The 15091-nt window shown below is 36.3% G+C and overlaps 1 protein-coding gene across 5 annotated transcripts in view; it reads right to left on the bottom strand.

Annotated features, from left to right (window-relative positions):
• GPATCH8 (G-patch domain containing 8) overlaps window positions 1-15091 on the bottom strand; it is a 98292-nt gene that overhangs the window by 7836 nt on the left and 75365 nt on the right. For all 5 annotated transcript variants that reach the window (XM_059996296.1, XM_059996298.1, XM_059996297.1 and 2 more), the window contains 2 exons: window positions 14274-14417; window positions 1290-1420 (listed from right to left, as the gene is read on the bottom strand). In XM_059996296.1, coding sequence (XP_059852279.1) covers window positions 1290-1420; window positions 14274-14417 — 275 coding nt within the window. The remainder of the gene's footprint in view (window positions 1-1289; window positions 1421-14273; window positions 14418-15091) is intronic.

Raw genomic sequence — 15091 nt, 5'->3', positions numbered from 1 at the left:
TTCTTAACCACTGTGCCACCAGGGAAGTCCGAGGTAGTATATATATTTTTAAGGAGGTACCCTTGCTACAAGTCCAAGAGGAATGTGTTTATTACATGAAAAGCTGCCAAAGAAGGAATCAGAACCAGTTTAATAGGCATTTTAACTCAACATTAGAGCTCATGGGTTAATTCTGTTTTAAAACTTACACTATATGTGTTCTTTCCCTTCTTCCTTCCTCCAAAACAAAAGAAAAGTAAATAAGTAAAAGGATCCAGAGACAAAAATCCAGAGAGTCTATGACCTTGGAAACTCTGGCCCCAACTTGGCTGTAAAGTTTTAAAGCCACAATCACAGTTTCTCCTTCCACTGTAACCAGTTCCTCCTTTGTTACTGGCCAGCCATTAAAAACAAACATAGGGACGTAGGTCCTTCGGATTGAGGCACATACCTCATGAATTCTCAGATGCTCAAAGACTGGGTCCCCAAAGTCTAGTCGCTTGGAAATTCAGCCCTAGGTGGGATAAATTCCACCTAAGGCTAAACACCAGCCCCAAATTTATCATCAAGAACCATGAAGGAACATTAAAAACAACACTCAAGAAGGCAGGAATCTGCAGAGAAATAAATGGATAGAATTTCCTAGGTTTTAATGTTTAGTACTAACTCTACTCTATAGTACTTAAAAGGCAGTTACAACACTTGAATCTGTGCCCCAGTAGAATACTGTGATGTATATGCTTTTCTACATAAGAATAATACTGGAGGGGAATTCCCTGGTCTAGTGGTTAAGATTTGGCGCTTTCACTGCCATGGCCCAGGGTTCAATCCCTGGTCAGGGAACTGACATCCCACAAGCTGTGCAGGGCAGTCAAAAAAAAAAAAAAAAAGAAAGAAAGAAAGAAAAAATAAGCTGGAGAATGGGAATAATAATTGTTGCATAATTTACTGATTTACTGAGTATCTTCTATGTGCTAGGAACTCTTTTATAAGCACTTTGATATAACAACTTAATGACTTCTCACAACAACTATAAGAAATTGTTATCATTTCATCTTACAGATAAGGAAACTGAGGCAAGGAGCTTGGATAACTAAGGTCACAAAGATCATAGGATACGGCCTCAGGAGTGCATATTCTTAATATGTTATACTCCAAGTATAGATACGCTTTTAGTTTGAAAGAAGGATCTATTAAAAACTGAAGGATTATATGTCAATTATACCTCAATTTTTAAAAAAAGGATTATAATTCTTAAATCTTAAGGGTTATAATTATTTGTAGAATCCTCGGAGAGAAAATGTCCTCACCATTCAGCTTGTTTTCTTTGCTCTGCCAACTCGTGGAGCCGCCGTAGGGCTTTCTCTTGCTTCTTCTCATCTTTGCGGGATCTTGAAGAGACATTTCGAGCAAACTCTCTCTGCTTGAGATCTTTCAATCTCTGGGTAACAAAAGAAAGGAACAGGGAGTGGGTGATTTAGAATAACCTGGGGATCCTGAAAGCAAGGCTTTCAGAATATTTACCCATAATCAATGGTTATAGCGCTAGTGTAGAATACATTGTTATACTCTCATGGTAATTGAAAACACAATGGCTGATTACTTTGGGTAAAGCACTTGGAGTATCTGCATTCATAATTAGGACAGCATACCATTTGCTTTATTGGGTAAAATTAAATAATTTCAGAAGCAACAAGCAACATTAGGAGAAAAGAACACTAGGAGAAAAGAAAAGGGACTATTTAATCACCTGCTCTTCCAGGATGCAAAACTAGACAAATAGAACATGAGTTAAATTGTAATAACACAAGCCAAAGAGAACAGAAAGGGGTTAGCTAGTATAGAAAATTACCCAGGTGTAAGATCTTAAAAAGCAATGTACAGCTTACATGGGGAGGTTATCTGAATCATTCAGACTAATAGAAAGCATACTTTTATTTCACCATAAAAAGGTGCTATTCTTTTCACCATGAACCGTTTTCTTGCTAACTAATCAAACAAACCATCTTCCAATGCTTGCATGTTCAGAGCTCACCAGTCTGACCACTTTCATCTGGTCAGTCTGCTGAAATTAGAGAGTAATATGTGTGGCTTTTCATTCCTTCACGGCCCTGAGAGGAACATCCAGGGAATGAGATGGGAGAGTAGAGACAAGTCAAAGTATTACTTAAAATCCTGATAAAAGAATGGGTCTTTTATTCTCAGAGGCTACTATATATAATTTTCCTTAAAACAAAACAAAAACAACAACGTTATGACACACTGATGACAGACTCCAGACATATCTATCTGCAATGAAGACGTAACTAAAATTATTTTCAACATACTAGATAATATAAAAGCAAACAAACCAAAACACATATATTAACCTATGCTTTTACAATAGCATTGGGAAAAGGAATCTGACCCAACATAAAGTGGACATTGCTTTGTTTGAAAGGCATGATGTGCAACAGACAGAGGAATTTTCTTAACTAATATTTATGAAATGTGTTTTGAATCTTTTTGAATTGGGAGGGGAAAAGGGTAGAAAGACACACACAAAAAAAGATACACAGCTAAAGACACTAGTAGAAAAACTCACTCTTGTGATCTGGGCTCCCAAATTAGAAGGATTTGCTTTCAATACATCAGCTGAAAATGTCACATCACAAAGAAAAAAAAAAGTAAAAAATAAAACAAGAATGGAAGAGAAAAAAAAATAAAGCAAGCATTACTACACAAGCTCTCTTAGTGAATGTGCAAACTATTATACTGAACAATCAGGGATAAAGCCATCAACTCTAAAAGGGTTGGGGAGAAGGGAAGCACCTATACAAAACATGTATGTGTACGTACACACAGACTGACACAGTAATAATCCCTTCTAGATAAATGGAACCATCTCCATTCCTTTAGGAAAAATGGTTACAGAACTTTAGGAAAGACCAGTGTGGTCTAAAAGCAGTTAGTCTTATTTTCATTTACCTTTATTTTGGGGGCGTTCAAGTAACCAAGAGATGGCAAAAGTGTTTTACTGAGGCTGGCTGCTCAGAATTAAGATTTTTATAAAAATCACTTCAAGATAGAGGAGCAACTATTTTAAATAAATATGAACTCCAATTTCCTCCTTCCAAGGAGAATGGGGCAGAGAGAAAGAGCCTATCAGGACTATGGTATGATTATTTTAGGCCACAAACCTAGTTTTTTCCTGCCCCAAACACTTACCAGGCTCTCTAGCCAAGATTTAAACAGAATGATATGTTTTTCTCTAGCCACCTCATAAGCCTGGAAAATCTCCCCATGCCCAGTCATTCCCTTCCCTCTTATACTTTTAGGAGTTATTCCCCAAACTACAGGACACTGTCTAAAAGTATGAGCATTTTATCAAAGTCTGGAGTCTCCAAGCTAAGTCAATGATTTCCAATCATTCAGCAGCCACCTGGTACAAACTTGAAGTTGAAGGGATAGAACTATTTCCACATCAGCCTGAAGACATCCTATCTCAAATTCCCACAATATAATTAAAGGTAGGGAGGGAAGAAAATGGGATGATGTCAATAAAACAAGTTCAAATCGTGGTCCTATATAGGGTGTAGCAAACACTCCTGTATCACCTTTACAAACTTTATAGTTAAGACTGGGGTCTTAAAAATAGAATTGGGGGCTTCCCTGGTGGCGCAGTGGTTGATAGTCCACCTGCCGATGCAGGGGACATGGGTTTGTGCCCCGGTCCGGGAGGATCCCACATGCCGCGGAGCGGCTGGGCCCGTGAGCCATGGCCGCTGAGCCTGCGCTCCGCAACAGGAGAGGCCACAACAGTGAGAGGCCCGCATACCGCAAAAAAAAAAAAAAAAAAAAAAAGAATTGGGAACCCTAGAATTCTAACCCAAACCTTAAAGACAGGGCTTGGCAACTCTCCCAAACCCAAAATGTATATTTGGGGTCTCTCTCAGATAAGGGTGTTCTGATGATAAAAATGGATTCCTAACTCCAAGTCTCTCCTTTCTTCTCAGGGTCAAACTAAATTCCCCTCACAAAGTCTCTACTGATCCCTCATAAAAGATAGGATTTTTCTTCTTTGTGAACTGTCTTATTAACACTTTGTTATAGCAGTGATCTAGCAATCATCATATTTAGCCTGACTATACTTATTCCTGTCTTTCAGAAGGGCAGTTTGTGTAAAATTTCAGAGTGAGAAAGACTTGGGTTCAAATCCATTAATTACTGGCCAAGTGGTTTCACCTCTCTGAGCTGCAATTCCCTCATTAGAAAAACAGGGCTATCTAGCAATAGATTTACGAGATTAAGTGTCAAAATAAATACGAGTAAAGCATTTAGTATGTCCAAATTGTTCAATACTGCCCCTTCCCCTTTATTTGGGGCAGGGACTACGGCTTATCTTTATAATCAACCCTGCAGCGTAAGGAGCAGCGCCAAGGCTACAGAACTCATCTGGTAAATGGCTGGTGAATAATTTGGCTTAAACACTGGATCCTTGATTTTTGACAAATCCTCGTTACCACCTGTAGGAAAGTTTGATATGAAATATTTTCATGTATCAATATTTACTAGGAACATATTCAAGCTAAATAATGTTTTTCCTAGTTATTACTCTCATACAGTAAGGAAGTCGCTCTCTTTTTTTTTTTTTTTGGCCATGCTGTATGGCATGCAGGATCTTAGTTCCCCAACCAGGGACTGAACCCAGGCACCGGCAGTGAAAACAAGTCCTAGCCACTGGATCATGAGGGAATTCCCGGAAGTCTCATTCCTTAGAGAACCAAAAAGCCTAAAAATTTAAACCCCTTACTCCTGAACAGAATTGGGCCAATGGCGAAAAGGATACTGACCAGAAACTTCTCAATTTCCCATCTAAAAAGTAATTTTCATAAAGGTACAAGGCCCTCAATACAGAATCAGATTTTCCAGTTGCCTATTTTATTCCAAAAGGCTACCAAGCTTGGCTCATATGCCACTGAATACCCGTATGAAATTCTGTGTGTGACCTGTACTTTTTACTTTCCACTTAAATTCTGAAGAGGAACTCAACTTCAGATAGCTTTTTCAAGGCAAGAATAGAGGAGCAACATAACTGTCAGAGAAGAGACAGAGTTCAAGTAAGGAGACCAAAAAGTACAGATGTGTCATCAATCCAAAAACTACTTTCAAAGGCTGAGCAAATTCCATACTGTACACACAAATTCAAGTTAGACTCCAAACTAGCACACAGTCTAATCTGAATGGATCTAATTAATCATTTAAGGTGACTCCAAAGCTACTATGTCCTTATATCTGAAAATTATAAAGTATGCTTTCTGAAGAGTTACTAATAAATTTGCTTATTTATTAATACTTATTAATATAAATTTAAGCCACATAACACATCTTTAGCTGAAAAATATTTGATTCAAGGGAAAGGAGACCAAACCCCATTCATAATGAAAGGGTTTGAAGATCTTGTTTTCCTGAAAAACAAATAGCATATTTCCAAAAAAGTATACATTTGTGACAGAGAACATAATTTCTCACTGATTTTCACTCACATGGTAGCTGGGGTTTCTATTAAATTTCCCAAAAGACCAGTAGAGGGAAGAACTTAACAAATAACCCAGCTCTTGAAATACCCATCCACAGTTGGGCTAAAGACCACTTCAAATGTAAATGACATTCTAGTTCTTAAAACCAGCTAAACAGCACTGTGTTGGCAGAAAAATATCTACTCCAGACACAAAATCCTGCTCCACTATCCATCTGCAAACAAATTAAACCAGAGAAATGAGAATCTGGTAAATCTTACCAGGTTTTCAGTGTAGGTGATATATTTGTCCACATTATCAATAATGTGGAGTGTCAATAGCAAGAAGTGGCACTGTGTTTGAGCTGGGAATGAATGAGACAGTTTTCCCTATCAACAAAAGATAACAAGGATCTCAGTCTAATAAAATACTTTTTATATCTTTTGATGCTACTCTTCTCTTGAATCACAACAAAATTTTATGTTAGAAGCTTATATTTGATTGAGTATACTTTACTAGGAATAAATCTATTATCTTTCTCAAGTATTTTAAATCTATTATTGCAATTTAAAGAATAAAAACATTGCTTCCATGTGAAGGGAATTTCAGGCACCAGAAAATAGGCAGAGAGTATTTTCTATTGCCACTAAAAATCCTATGTTCTAATATTTACTCAATTCTAAAGAGAAACCTAATTCTGTCTCTTCAGGGTCAGATTATCTGTGATTTCTTTTTCTCACCAGATAGCAATCTCACTCTCCCAGAGATTGTTCTTAGTTTTCCTTTATAACTAACCCTGCAATGCACACACCATTGTCTATATGGCACAAAAGAGATGTTCAATAAACATTTATCAAACTTGTTTCAGTTTTAAAATCAGTTATTGGGAAAGGGAACACATACATACTTTTACGTATTATTTGTTGGTTACGAACAGAGATGGAAAATGGTGATCAAAGAAGCAGTGGTTGCTTGCAACTCAATCTGTTTTTCTGCCTAAACATGATCCAGCCCTTTCTGAACTCAACTACTCCCTTTCCATTATGTCAACAACCCCACATACCCCAAATCCACGGCCTCTTCTTCCCACTGTTTCCTGCCTCTCTCCAATGACATAACATTAATGAGGAACTCCTTTCCCCTCCAAAACTGGAGTAGTCATGCTGTAGTTGCTTGGCCAGGTTACCCACTTCAAGTCTCAGTGTTTGATGCCTCTGGATGAGACCAGCCAGAACATCGCCATGTGATGAGGGAGGGAAAAGACCAGCAGAGAACACAGAAAGCCTCAGCGTTAAACTACTCACAGAAAAAAGATTATAGTTGAAAGGTTAAGGAAATCCAAGTTACTGGGCACTGAGGTGTAAATTCTTCTTTTAGCACATGCATATCAGTAAGTGATGAAAATGAGTTTTATTCAGTAACAGAGAAAACCAAATGTTTGGTAACAGAGAAAACTAAACACTAATGATGATTACAGATACTGAAAAAACTCAGAAGGGAAAAAGAGAAGTATACATTCTTTTGGCTAGGTAACAGTAGTTCTAATAGTCATTTATAGCAATACCATTTGTGCCCAATTACTCTGAAACACAATGACTTAATATCATTTGGTTAATATCAAGTTAATTTGTCATAAAATCACTGTTATATTTGCTTTTATGTTCAGAAATAACAGCAAAAAGTCTTAAAAGTATGTTATATTCTTTAATAGCACCAGGTGTATACTGCTTTAAGGTATTTTTCACACACACACACACACACACACACGTATTCAATATATGAAGTCACCATCATCACTACCAAAATTTAAGTTTGATAATGAAGTTGTTAAAAATAATTTTATTGATATGTAATTCATGTATCATAAAATTCACCCATTTAAAGTGTAAAATTTAGTGGGTTTAGCATATTCTCAGAGTTGTGCAACCATCAGCACTATCTAATTTTAGAATATTTCCATTATCCCCCAAGGAAAACCCATTCATTAGCATTCATTCCTCACTGCCCCTTTCTACCCAGTCCCTGGAAACCTGAACTATATTATCCATAGATTTGCTTATTCTAAACTTTTCATATAAATAAAATCATACAACATAAGGGTCTTTTGTGATTGGTTTCTTCCGCTTAGCATAATATTTTCAAGATTCGTGCATGTTGTATTTACCAGTAAGTCATTCTATTTTATTGCTGAATAGCATTCCATTGTATAGTTGTACCACATTTTGTATATCTATCCATCAGTTGATGGATATTTTGGTTGCTTCCACTTTTTGGCTATGATGAATAGTGCTGCTGTGAACAATCTTGTACAAGTTTTTGTGTGGACATATTTTCATTTCTCTTAAGTATGTGTTGGTCATGTGGTAGCTCTATATTTAACATTTTGAGGAACTGTCAAACTGTTTTCCAGAGGGGCTGTGCCACTTTATAACCCCACTAGCAGTGTAGGAGATTTCCAATTTCTCCATATCTTCTCCGGCACTTACTGTGTCTTTTTCATTTTAGCCATCTGAGTAGGTGTGAAATGGTATACCACTGTGGTTTTGTGGATAACAAGTTTTAAGTATATCTACATAATCCTCTAGAGATCATATCTGGAGGCAAAGATTTGCCCTCTAGGTAAAATCTGAAGGAGCATAATTCGTTAAGAGTTGCTTAGGTCCAAAGCAAATGGAACAGCAGCATCCTAGTTCAGAGTTCTCTTTTCAGTACTGTTGCTCACAAACTTATCATCATTCCTTAAGTTGCTTTAACTTTTCAGACTACAATAGAACATACAGGCTCATCCCAGAATCTCTGCCACAGTGCATCACTGTGATGAATGCATGTGTATAGAAGCAGAAAACCAGTTGAAAGCTACAAAACATAAATTAGGTAGAATCATTTTTATTCACTTTGGAATTGTGTGTCAAGATAAAGAACAGAGTTAGAAATACATAGTATGAGAATACAGGGTTTACCAGCAACCTTAGCTCCCAAAGGGTCTGTTTAAAGTTACCTCGGCTCACAAAAGCAGACAGCTTCCCTAAACAGATGCAGAGTTTTCCAAGGTTAACTAGGTTGTGAGAGCAGGGTGTAAGGAACCTATTCTCAACAAAAGCAGAGGTGGTGGGTATATAAGATTTAACAGGTGAAAAGGCTCGAATCATGCTCAGTTGTTGGAAGACTGGCCAAATGATGTCAATTCTCTTATTAGACAAAACAGTCCCAAAGAAAATGGTATCCCACAGTGTACAAAATATCACTGAACCTAAAATTTTCACCTCTCTGATACAGGTTATTAAAATACAACTACAATATGCTTTAGTTCTGAGATACATTCCTCTCTTCACACTTGCTTTTGCTTCTCAAAGAATAATCTCTTCAGAAGTGAACTGTGCTATTTAAGTCAACATTTATGAAGCTTTGGGATTCATAAATACTTTATGATTTTCCTAACCTGTTTCACATCTTTACAATAATCAATTTATGGTTTTCTAAGTATAAACATTCTATAAACACCCAAAATATACAGCACCTATGAAATATCTTTATTGGTATCTGATCTTAGGGATTTCACTTCTTAGAAAGGTCCTTTTCTTTTAGCCCTAGAATTATCTTTTCTCACTTTGCCTTTTTAATTTTGTTTTTACTTCTGCGCTGCCCCCCCCAACACCTGCACTGAATATCAAAGTTGCACTGAAAAAGGAATACAGTTACATTTCATCAGATCTGCAGTGGCTTCCCAGAGGTTCAATTGGCTCTGGTTTGCTTACTGTCCTGATGTTACATGTGCCAAGCATACAGAGAATCAAATGCATCGAGAGGCAAAAAAATCTGACCAGTCAATAGTGAACCTTCAAGTGGAAAGTAGTCCAAACTTGAATGAAGTTTATGTGAAGTCCAAAAATGATCATTCCTTCTATCACCAAACAATTTCTCAGAAAATACTTCAATTCAGAAGTATTAGACAAAGTTTAGACAAAGTTAACTAAACCATGTAGTAGTTATAGATTCTATTCTGTACAATTCAGAATAGAGAAATCACTAATGGCTGCTATAGCTTGATTTGTTTTAGTTCAGTCATTTATAAAGCTCAGGAAACCACTACTTTTACAGATAAAACAGACCTTCGTATTTCTTTTTTTAAAAAATGTACTGAAGTACAGGGGTTTTCATACTGAAGCTACCTTAGCAAAAAGAAGAGGCAGGCTGAAAGCATTCTTTCCTCTGATGGAGATACTGATTCTTTGTACAAGTTAAAGGAATTTCTCAAAGCTGCTTTACAGTACCAGATTTTGATATTGGATTGGACTACCACAGATGGTTTTGAAATTGCAAGGAAATTGTACCCAACACTAAGGAGGAATAAGAAGGCATCTTTTCAATGTGCTACTTCCCTAGTGTCAATGAGAACCTGTGGGAGCCTGTGTGGAAAAGAAGGAAAGGTACAGGCCTGGGTCACAAATTCAAATGTTTAGAGGGATTTGGTAGGTAATGTAATGAGTCTCACAGGCTTATGTAAGAGAAGAGATGAAGTGGAAACCATATCCAATTGGAGAATGAGAACATGCCTTTCTAAAGAGAAGGCAACTAATCAGCTTTACCCAACTGTTAAGTTGATATGCAGGCCCAATGTTCTCAGATGTTTCAATTTTTCAAGATAAGCCAAAGCCTGAATGATATAATATCTCATTTTAAAAAGTTGGGAACCAACTGAAATTAAAGGAGAAAAAAACTGACACTACAAAGACCAGGCAAAATACAGCTGACCCTTGAATAACATGAGTGTGAATTGTGCAGATCCACTGATATGTGGATTTTTTTCAACAGTAAATACTATAGTACTATATGATCTGGGGTTGGCTGAATCCACAGATATGGAACCACAGATAGGGAGGAACCTCAGATATGGAGGGCCAACTATAAATCATACACAGATTTTCGACTGCCTGGAAGGGTTGGCACCACTAACCCCCGTGTGGTTCAAGGGTCAATTGTACATCTGTGGGACAATTTGTGATCTCTAGTTTATGTACTGGAGGCTAGTGAGGAGAGCCCCTTAGTGGCACAAATAAAAGAGAGTAAGACTGGAAGAATCCTGAGTGGGTAATAAGGCACCAAGAAAGCAAAAGCAAAACCAAAACACACCAGCATTAAAATAAGGCACCGACCACTGTGCTGCTACAAATTTACCTCTGGGAAAGAGAATATTCTTTGGAGTTTGAAATTTAAACCTTGCAAGACTAAAGAAATGGTTTCCATTGTTATATTCATTAGCAGATATGTTCTTTAAAAAGATATGCAAAATAAAGAGGCACGAAGGTAGAGACGGAAAAATGTTTAGTTTCAAAGTCAACTTTAACTTATAACTAAGCCAACAAAGGTAGAAGATGAATACTAATGTTTATTGAGCACTCAGGCATATCAGAACTAACATATATAAAAATGAATCATACATTGGGTTATCCCTTGAGGAATGGAAGGCTTACCCTTGAAGATTTCAAAATGTATGAAATTATCACTTTTAAAGAGGATTGAACTGCTAAAAAGAGCCAAAATGTCTAATTAGGTTTTTCATCTCTGAAAATCAAGCTGGGTCTTAATATCTGTGTATTAATGACTCTCTTCACAAAATATCTTAGAAAATTTGAGAAAAACGAGTGAATAGTGAGATGTACACAGCACCAAAGGGCAGGGGGATAAAAAATCACCACAAATAAGGGTGACCACATAGCTCCTTTTTGAGAGATTACTTGTGCTTAATAAAGATAAGGGCATGTTCAGGATCCTGCCTACACTGGTAAGTTTACCACTAACATATTATTTCTCTGGAAAATTTTAATGGTGAAAATTTGATGAAAGATGCAAACTAGGGATTACTAATATAGGGTTGAATGTACTTACCTATTATCTCAGATTCATAATAATCCTGTGTGCCTTCCTGGAAGACAAGACAGGGTGTCTTTATGATTTTAGAGCATAAATTTGGAAAATGGTAGGTCCATTTGTATGGTAAGTTCATGTCCGTCAAAGAGGAATGAAAAATAGGACCTACCTCCTCCTCTTAGGGATTACTTAGCTGTGTTGTACCAAGGTCAGTTAAAGTCTCCTTAGAAATTCTAAGGGCAGGGAAAAGTAACTATAAAAAATTCAGTACTATGCATTTTTTTGTTTATATATTTATAGCATTCTGTTTCAAGATTCTACCACTTGCATTGAGAACAGTATAAAGAAAGATGAAAAGCCTACATTTTAACCAAATAGAGAACACTACCAAAAAACAAACAAAATAACAAACTTATACCACATCTGTTCTTTGTTTAAGAACAGCCCACCTAAGATGGGCTTTTGATCAAGGTGAACAAATAAACTTACATGCATTCATTAATCACACCAGCTAAAGACTTTTTTCCCAGACCAGGGATCACAGATATATTCTATATTAATGGATAAGGTAGTTCAATATAAGAAATCCTTAATTTTGTATTTTCATTTTGATGATAATCTAAAAAGGAGTAATAATAATAAATATTTGAGATCATTTAGATGAGAACACAGAAATGTTCACAACATAACTGGGGACTTAAAATGAAATTGACTGGTTTGTACCAAACAAAGGCCAAACAATACCACAATATCACATGTATTTGAAAGTTTTCCAGTAGTCTTAAGAGAACAGAGTTTCTCAACCTCAGCACTACTGATCAACATTTTGGGCCAGGTAATTCTTTGTTGCAAGGAGCTTTTCTGTGAATTGTAGGATGTTTAGCGGCACACTTAGTCTCTACCCACTAGGTGCCAGTAGCACCATCTCCCTAGTTGTGATAATCAAAAATGTCTCCAGACATTGCCAAGTGTCCCCTGGGGGACAAAATCTCCCCAGATGGAGAATCACTGCAAAAGAGAAAAGTGATGAGAGAACAGAGGCAACACAAGGTGCACAGGAGAATAAACATGTCAAATTCAAATGAATCAGTAGTAATAATTTCTCCTACTCTCAAACTGAGAGCACCATCACTAAAACATTACCATCCATCACATTAATGTTGTCAATGCGAATTTTATTAGTTCCGTATTTTTGCTCAGATTTAATTTGTAAATCTGTTTTGCTCTGATAGAATTTTTTCCCCTTAAAAAGCAAGTCTATACATGATTCAACTTTGAATCACACTTTTCCTGGTTCATTATTTTCTAATTGAAAGGGAAGTCAAGAAACTTCTTTCAACTAAAAATGTAATCTTTCTAATTGTTCTTTTTTGGTGCCTAAAGTTTCCTCTGGAATCTTTTCATTTTTAAAAAAAATTTTATTTTATATTGGAGTATAGTTGATTTATAATGTGTTAGTTTCAGGTGTACAGCAAAGTGATTTAGTTATACATATATCAATTCTTTTAATTTATCATACACAATTCTTAACCGAAGAAATTCTCAAGAGCCCAAAATGGTAGATAATGTATTTAGATGCTAAATATCTTTGTTAATTCCTCCAAACAAACAAAACAAAAACAAAACCCCAAATCTGAACTACACACACACCAAAAAGCTGGAGAAGTTACTGGATAAGCAATATTCACTGTTGCATTTGTCTTTCCTGACAGATGATTCTTTGAAGTAGTAAGGTAATTGCTAATATATCTTGTCCATATATATGCTCTCTAGATTTCTCTTCCTCAAATCAAGTAGAGCTGACAATATATTAAAACAATGTCCAAAGTTGTATAAAAAGTTGAAAAGCTGTCTTCAATATAACTCTATCAGTGGAAGAATCTTAAACTGGTTAGGTGTAGTTAAATGTGGAAAAAGTATAAGACCACAACCAGCTTACAAACTATTCCTGTGCCAGTAAAAGAAAACTTAGTCAAAGCTCGCCTTTTATGTGCACTTAAATCTTATGGTTGGTTGGAAGATGAAACAAAGGTTAAAAAAAAAAAAGTTGGTTTGACAGGTCCAGCTTATGAGAGCATTCCAGTAATGCTCATAAATCTTACAAATTTAACAACTACAACCATTGTATCCCCAAAGACTTAGCAAGTTCTGCTAAAGTCACCTAAGATCAAATGGCTCAAAATTCTTTAATAAGTTAGAATTGTTCTAGAGATGTAAAGATTCATTTCCTCCTTCTAAAATCCCCCAAGGGAATTATTGCCGCCTTCTTTATGCCAGTACTAGTTAGGAATAAGTTCCTTTTCTAAATCAGTGAAAGAAAGAAAAAAAAGAAAGAAAGAAAAGAATAGAATAGAAAAGAAAAGAAAAAGACCATAATGAAGGTGTAATTCATTTTTCAGCAAGCTCTTCAACATGCAGCATCAGAATTTTCTGTTGAAGTTAAAATAGCATCTAACTTGATTTTCCTCCTCAAAATTTATCTATCCTCCAAGGTATACCAAGTAACAAAATGACTTACTGATAGGAAATAACCAATACAGCATGAATTCTTAGATACAGAAGAGGAAATGACCACAGTCTGAGATAACTATTCAAACTTTAACAAGTTCAGAAAGGGGGAGAAAGGGAAACAAAGCTCCCAGTGATCCTTAGTTGAAAAATACAAATTTAGAAACCACTCAAAGCCAAAAATTTTATGCACGATTTATGAAGCTCACAATTCTTCACTCTACATACAATCTTGGAAGGATGAGGTCAATGTCAGGACTCTGTCACTGGAGAAAAGTCAAATCAGTCAGATGACCTCAGATAAAGACAGGCAGATACAAGAAACCATAGTCAACAAGTTTTTTGGGGTACACTCATAAAATGCAATAGTTATAACAAATAAAGTATCTTTTTCTTTGTTAGAAATTAACTGTTCCTCACCTGCTTGTGTGCATGATCATAGGAGTTGATATGGTTGTCAAATTCCTGATGTTTCTGATATTGCTTATCACAGAGTTCACAGTAAAAGTTGGCTCTGAGGTCTTCCAACGCTTTGGCAATTGCCTTCTCTTTATCAACATAATCCTGTAAGAACCACAAAATAAAACAAAAAATGACTTGGTAGAGTTTTAAGTGAATGTTATAAAAAAGTTGTCTTCCCTGAAGAGGGAAAAAGGGCTTTTCATAACATTTTATGGTACCAGTTAAAGTCAGACAGAGCAGAAGTAGCAATATGGTGCAGTAATTAGCGTGTGGTTATACTAACGGTTGTCTTCAAACAAAGTTCAGAGTTTAACTTTACTTTCTCTTTTGGCAGTGTGGTGGACTAGATACTGTGGCATTCCCTACTCCTATCCCTGGCTAAAAACCCCTCAACTAACCAGATATATAAAACACAATTTTCACTGCACTGCAGGAACCACAGAGAGAAAAGTAAATCCCCAAGAAGGGCAATCAGAGAAGAAAAAACAAAATTTAAAAATCAGCTATGACCTGAAACTGAAATCAGAGCTGTGATGGGCAAGTGCTCTCCTTAGGACATGTGGGTGACACTCGTGCTTGAGGTTTAAGCAAGGTGGGGGAACTAAACTTGAGAAGCCTCACTAGTAAGGAAAAGAACCTGGAAGTAGGCTGGAAATCCCAGGATCTCTGGGTCTTGGCAGTGGGAATAAAATATATTCTCAGAAAGCATCCTCAATTTTGGTCCCAAATTTTTTCCTAGATTAGGATCAATAAAATATGAGTTACAATCAAAGATT

The sequence above is a fragment of the Delphinus delphis genome, chromosome 19, assembly GCF_949987515.2.
Source record: "Delphinus delphis chromosome 19, mDelDel1.2, whole genome shotgun sequence".
NCBI classification, from domain to species: Eukaryota; Metazoa; Chordata; class Mammalia; order Artiodactyla; family Delphinidae; genus Delphinus; species Delphinus delphis.
Note: the sequence above shows the minus strand (reverse complement) of the source record. Positions and strands in the feature narration are given on the sequence as shown.